At 43.2% G+C, this 6,693-nt stretch overlaps 2 protein-coding genes across 2 annotated transcripts; both read left to right on the top strand.

Moving 5' to 3' along the window:
* Positions 1 to 808: 808 nt before the first annotated feature.
* LOC129600125 (glycoprotein 3-alpha-L-fucosyltransferase A-like) lies at positions 809 to 1,894 on the top strand (the record flags this gene model as incomplete). The annotated part of the gene is made up of 2 exons (XM_055498527.1): positions 809 to 1,142; positions 1,244 to 1,894. Coding segments are annotated over 2 exons (707 nt in total), but the record flags the coding sequence as incomplete, so codon positions are not given.
* Positions 1,895 to 4,190: 2,296 nt separating this feature from the next.
* LOC129600110 (glyoxal reductase-like) lies at positions 4,191 to 6,631 on the top strand. Its single transcript, XM_055498510.1, has 3 exons — positions 4,191 to 4,598; positions 4,743 to 4,957; positions 6,007 to 6,631. The coding sequence occupies exons 1-3, from the start codon at positions 4,358 to 4,360 to the stop codon at positions 6,595 to 6,597; spliced, it is 1,047 nt and encodes a 348-aa protein (XP_055354485.1). The 5' UTR covers positions 4,191 to 4,357; the 3' UTR covers positions 6,598 to 6,631.
* The last annotated feature ends 62 nt before the right edge of the window (positions 6,632 to 6,693 follow it).

Below are 6,693 nucleotides of genomic sequence, written 5' to 3'. Positions count from 1 at the left end.
GTTCAATGAATTTGCCATTTCATTACAGTATTGAGAGCTAAAGTTATAAAGTTCCAACGTCTTACATATTCCGTTTGTTTGTTAAAATGTCAACTGCTGCCGATGCCGATCAGGAACGATGTGGTCAGCTCTTTAGTCACGACGTTCAGACGAACGGCTGGACTTTGCTCGGAAAGATTGTATCGGTACGTACGCCGTTGTGTCGGGAAATTTCAAAAGTGTTTGCACACTACAAATTCATTCTTAACATTATGTTAACAGCGAGCAACGCTGGATCTCTACACTGAGAAATCTTTTTTTTCATAATGCCAGACGCTCGATTGTGTTTTGACTGATATCTTATCCTGCACACATTTTACAGAGACCTCAAAACTAAAGTCGCTGTTCTTTGCCGTTTGTATGACTATTTTCGGGCTGATATACCTCTGTTTTGCCAATACCAGGCCAACTAAAATCAACTAACGGAACGTCGTATAATATCGTTCGACGACTCCTTCCGCCAAGCAGCGATTCTCAACCGCAGCCAGCTACTAAGAGAAAACCGTCAACGGTCAAACTATACATTCTATTTGGACTACCTGGAGACCAGTATACCCCCGCGTTACGTCTCTTTCAAGAAGCAGAAACAGGAATAAAACAATGCCCATATTCGAACTGCATCGTTTCCAGTAACCGGAGCAAATTACTAACTAGTGGTGCGGTCGTATATCACATTCGGGATTTCGCCTTGGATCAGCTGCCACCGACACGGTTACATCACCAATACTACATTTTTTACGGGCTGGAATCGCCAGTGCACACGCGCCAGGATTTCCAACCGGGTTCTTCAACCTGACCTTCACGTACCGGTTGGATTCGGATGTGATTACGGACTCGTACTTTCAGCACTTTCGTCCGTCGGTGTGGAAGGACAGCCGAGAGTTCGATGAGGCGCTGCGAAATAAAACAGGATTCGCGACGACGTTTGTCTCCAACTGCCAGTGGATACCCAGTCGACGGGATTTGTATATGACAGAGCTGGCAAAATATGTGGATGTGGATGTCTATGGGAAGTGTGGCACGAAGGAGTGCAGCACGGATACGCCCGAAATTTGTGATCGGCTAGTGGCCAATTACAAGTTTTATCTGGCTTTCGAAAACAGGTACCGTTTTATAACTTTGCTGCTGCATTTTTGTTTTGTCAGTTCTATTCTCATAAAAAAATAGCATTCAATCTACAAAATAACTGCAATTTCTTGCTTAGTATCTGCAAGGATTACGTTACCGAAAAAAATCCATCGAGCCTTAAATCACGCCGCAGTTCCGTTGTCTATGGCGGTGCCAACTATTTCGCGATCTTCCCCAAAGACTCCTTTATAAACGTTATGGATTTTGAAAACCCCAAAGCCCTTGCCGATTATTTGCTCTTTCTAAACAAGAACCCCCAGGAATACCGCAAGTATTTCCAGTGGCGCGTCAGTGCGGCCACGGCCAAATTAGCAGCCGGACTGGAAGCTCGTAATCTGTCGTGGTGCAGAATCTGTACCATTCTCAACACTAGAAGTCCAAAGAAGAAGGTCGTCACTGATTTGGGTCGGTGGTGGAATGGGAAGGTTGGTGTGTGGTGCCAAGGATAGAAAATAATAAATGGGAAATGAATCCGTCCATTCCGTCCGTTTAATTATTGAGCAATGAGCCACTGCATTAGCTGTGTTACATACTCCTAGCTTGTTGGTTTTAGACTGCTTTTTTATAGCTTGCAACGGCGAATCTCCATAGTTCTTAGAAGTTGTAAATAAACCTAAAGTGACGCTTGCGCTTATATCGTGTTTGTGGACTTGCTGCCTTATGATATGCAGGATTTGTTTTAACTTGGCGAATGCGATTTTAAAATGCAATTATGAACAAACAAACGTTTGCGCAAAAAAATCAGCATGCCGAGTTGCAGCGCGTTGAAATATTCAGCCAAAGCTGCTCCAACTGTGACCGTGTGATTTTTTCACTGTTCACGGACTTTTCGTTGTCGGCTAATTCCGAAAACAGCAAAACGTAGCTAGTGATAGCCCCTGAAGCCTGCGAATGCAGTACCAAATGTAACGTACTCTCCGTTCGTTGCTCCTTGCAAAACGTTGTGGCTTTTAAAGGCCGCTACACTGCGCTTACCATAATTACGGTTTCCCTCGTGACTAGTATTCCGGCCATACTGAATCCCACCGGATGCAACCGATACTCTGCCCCATAGTGCTTGAACACTTCATCGTTCCCTTGTTGCATTGTTATACGGAATCCTGTAATTCCCATAGTTGGTTATTCCATTTTGTCAAAAGCACCTGTGCCCGTACTGCCTTACTTGCTCAGTAATATAAATGAAAGTGACAGCGTACAGCGCCAAAAAGTAAACGGATTCAGTCAGTCCCAAAGACGATGTGTTTCCAGACTGCGATTAACTGCGTACTCCATTGCCATCATGTAAGTACAAAAGGTCACGTTACTCAGAAACTGAATGTACATGAAAGCGTTAATCAAGACATCACCGAATCGAAAAGCTTTGTTAACTCCACAATTTCCCGGTGGTGCTTAATTAGCTCAGCGATTTGTGATGTTCTCTGTTCGGTTACAGGTTCATCAAGATTGTCCGCGAGTTGGCTAAAAAGCTTACCCAAAAGCAGAGCAAATGCAGTCGTAAAGACTTGCAGTGACAACTGGCCGAGACTGGCAAAGCGGAACAGAGTGCAGTAAATAACATACACAATTTTAAAGCGTTTAAAGAGATGTGACCTTTCACCACGGCATAATCAAGACGGATTTCGTCGCCTATTGCCGACACAATATCATCTTCAATGATTCGGTAAAACGTCACCACAAATATCAGGAAGAAATTCACGCTGATGAATGCGTAAATCTGCAGTTTCCTTCTTGTGGTCAAAAACATATCTGCATGAGCTGTGGCAATCTTTACGCAGTGCACTACAAGCTCTCTGGATCGAAACGAAATGGAAAAGTAGAACACCGCCGCCACGACATCAAACATATACGTGCTCAGACACAGAATGATGACGGTGAATGATGGGGTATCGACAATGACCTTTCTGGAAAATTCGGTGTACGAGCAGTAGCATAACGCGCAAGTTTGAAGCGCTCGGATAAAACCGTCAGAGCTATCCGACAAAGCCTGTAACGGTGAGTGTTTGATTGAGGTACAGGACAGGTGAAAATAGCGAAGATTTCCAAAAGATTGAGCCATATATTCCATATTCTTTGCATCGAGGTTGGCTTTTTTGTCAGTGGATAATCGTATCTCGATTGGAAACGTATCAACAACGTTAGGTCTGACTTTTCTCATTCTGTGATTGCATGTAAATGTTATAATTATCACCAAACGTCTTCAAGGCTCATTGTGAAAGGAAACTCATTGGTCTGCCTGACAACGTGAGGAAAACGCGACAGACGCTACTTGTAGTCAGACGCATCTACCACTACCTACGCCACCACCAGTTACAACATGGCAAGATGTATCTAAACTGCAGTGGTTTAACATCACACATAAGCATTTACATAGAACTGCATTCATCTGCCGGTTGTGTTGACCACTGCCACCACAAAAAATTTTTTCCCGGCTCTTGCCTCGAAGATTCAAACGACCTACCCCACCTGCACGTGTGCGCATGCAGCTGGAATACAATATCAATCAAGCAAACGTTGCACCTGTTTTCAAACGTATGTACACAGATGACTTTGTAAACTTGGTGCATAAATAGTTACCATGGTCAAATACCGCCGAGACCTACGGGTGTGGTATGCAAAAACGTAAAAATGAGGAGAAGTACTTTGTTTGATGCTAGCGAGTTACAACAATCGGCTCAGAAAAACCTGCGACGCAAGAAGACAATAAAAGGAATATGCCTGGAAGATCGTACTTTAATTAGCATAAAAAAGGACGTTGGCGAGAAAAACTTTGGCGGATATCAAATTATTGAAATTAATCTGCAACTCTTGAGTTTTGCTGTGTGAAATTTGCTTTTCGCGCTCCCTAATGTAACCATCTGCGGGTGGCAGCGTTGCAGTCCGCTCCGAAAAAAATGAAGACATACAAGTTGTACTGTACACTGAACCACATTGAACCCCGTATGTGCAGTATTGTACTTGTACTCGTACAACGACTGACAGCAGCAAAAAAAAGAACTGATGGAATAACAGCTGATGGATTTTAAATTACGAGTACTATATTAGCGGAACCATTTTGGCTTTTTATAAAATTAATCATAAGGTTTGATTACACTTTGCCGGTGGCGGTTAGTGATCTGTGAAAAAATCAGTTTTATTATCAGACGGTTCAAGTTGATTGTATCTGATTGTCGGAAAGCACTCTTATCTTTGTATGTGCCTGTGGTACCGTCACCGTTTGCACCGCTTCCGTTGGGTTGCCTACGCGCTTGTTCTGCATCAGTTATATCTATATGCTGACTGTCTGTCAGCTTCTCAGTTCTCCTGGCTTCCCAGTTTTATTTGTCCAGCATCCCTGAACGACACAATGGCTGTCCAACATACAACTCACACTATTACCACCATTGCTGGTGTACAGATGCCGCGATTAATTTACGGAACAGCTTGGAAAAAAGGTTAGAAAAACTTATCGACATCCAAAATTACTATACTCGATAAGTCTTCTCTCTGTACCCGGATAACGTTTTGGACCTGAAGACAGGGATCCATGGTGTTGAGATCTGTTTGGCATTTGTTTGTTTACGTTGTATTATTTACAGACGCGACGACAGATTTAGTGGTGAAAGCTGTTCTGGCTGGTTTTCGGGGCATCGACACAGCATGCCAGCCCAAACATTACCAGGAACCGCTGGTGGGGAAGGCCCTCGCCACTTTGCACGAGAAGCACGCAATTCCCCGCGAGGATTTGTTCGTGCAGACCAAATTCACCAGCGTCGATGGGCAGGATCCACAAAATATTCCCTATGATCCCCGGGTAAGAATCTCGCCTTCCTTTTAATTTGCCAAAATAAGAAATGTAAATGAAATGTATTCCGCGATTTAGAAGATTTTCGTTTGTTGGAACTGAGCGAAATTTGAGGAAAGTGATTCGTTTGAAACAGCTTAGAAGCAATGATTTCTAAAATCCAAGATCACGGCTATTTATGATTACTAATAACCTGATGAGCCTCCTGATAATGCTGCTGTTAAGCAGTAATTATTCTGATCAAACTGTTGTGATGTTAATTTTGTGTTGCAGTCTTGTGTTTGCATTTTGCCACTTTGGCATAGAACGATGAAACTTCTGTGAGAACTTTTCGCTGTACAACATTATTAAGACCACGGACCATGGTATCTCAAGTTTACGAAGCAGGCGGAAAACGAATAATAGTAACATAAGTATTTTCAAGTACCTCAGTTTACTGAAAAGCAATTTTACACTAGGAAAACTCTATATAATTATCTGCATTTATTTCGCTATTTTATTTTATAAACTATAATGTCTGTATTTTTATGTCTGCTAACTGCTGTACAGTACCCACTTTACGAAAGTGCCGCGGACGACAGAATAAAGAACGATGAATATTCTAAAGAAAATTAAAAGGAATTATCATTATGAAAACTGAAAAACTAAACTTCTCTGTTCTCAACAAAAAAGTTACTAGCGAAACGGTGTGACATCATGTGGAATTCCTTTTCTAGTTATGAAGGGTCGCTCTCTAGGTTTTGTTTCCAGATGGTTTAAAATAATGGCATGTTATGATTAAATGATTTAAATCGTTGTCGGATTGCTGTTAATACGACGAACATTGACTGTTTTGTGTTACCTACAAATACGTAATAACCAAAACATCTAGCGGAAACTGTCTAGCCGTAAAATAAGCAAACATTATAATTTGAAATTTGACTAAAAATGTTATCTGACCGTCCGTATTGTCCGTATTGCGTTGTTATTGTGCAGCACTGCAGTGCTATCTCTTGTGATAATAGTTTGTGAGACATTTTTTAAAAAGCATGCTGACATCACGTTATTTGAATTTGAAGGCTTCCTTAACTGATCAAGTCCGCCAGTCCGTTTCAGCCAGTTTGCGCAATCTGCAGACGACCTACATCGACTCCCTTGTCCTCCATGGTCCTATGCACAGCCACCAGGAAAACATGGAAGTATGGCGTACCCTCGAGGACTTCCACTCCCAGGGCACCATCAGACAATTGGGCATCTCCAATTTCTACCGTCTGGCTGAATTGGAGAAGCTCTTCCATGACGCCCACATCAAACCGGCCGTCGTACAGAACCGCTTCCACGCCGAGACCGGGTACGATGTGGAGATCCGCGCGTTCTGCCGCAAACACGGCATCATCTACCAGAGCTTCTGGACTCTGACGGCCAATCCGCATCTGCTGCGTAGTGCCGTGATCAAGGACATGGCACACAAACGGCAGGCCACGGTGGAGCAGGTGTTCTTCCGGTTCTGTATGGATTTGGGCATTGCACCGCTGACCGGGACGAAGGATGAGCGGCATATGAAGGAAGATTTGGCAGTGCTGGATATGGAGCCGATGAGTCGCACCGAGGTGGAGCAGATTGAACATCTGATGATCCGCGAGTTCAGTGGGCACCAGGCACTGCATTAATTATGGTGTCTCCCGGTTTGCTGATTATTTTATGCCCGCATTTTGGTTTTATAGACGTGCTGAGTTGCGTTCAATTTGGCCCGGTTTTCTAAAAAA

Source organism: Paramacrobiotus metropolitanus, unplaced genomic scaffold, assembly GCF_019649055.1.
Source record: "Paramacrobiotus metropolitanus isolate TYO unplaced genomic scaffold, Prichtersi_v1.0 Parri_scaffold0000164, whole genome shotgun sequence".
Taxonomy (NCBI): domain Eukaryota; kingdom Metazoa; phylum Tardigrada; class Eutardigrada; order Parachela; family Macrobiotidae; genus Paramacrobiotus; species Paramacrobiotus metropolitanus.
This window is presented reverse-complemented; position numbering and strand designations above follow the sequence as displayed.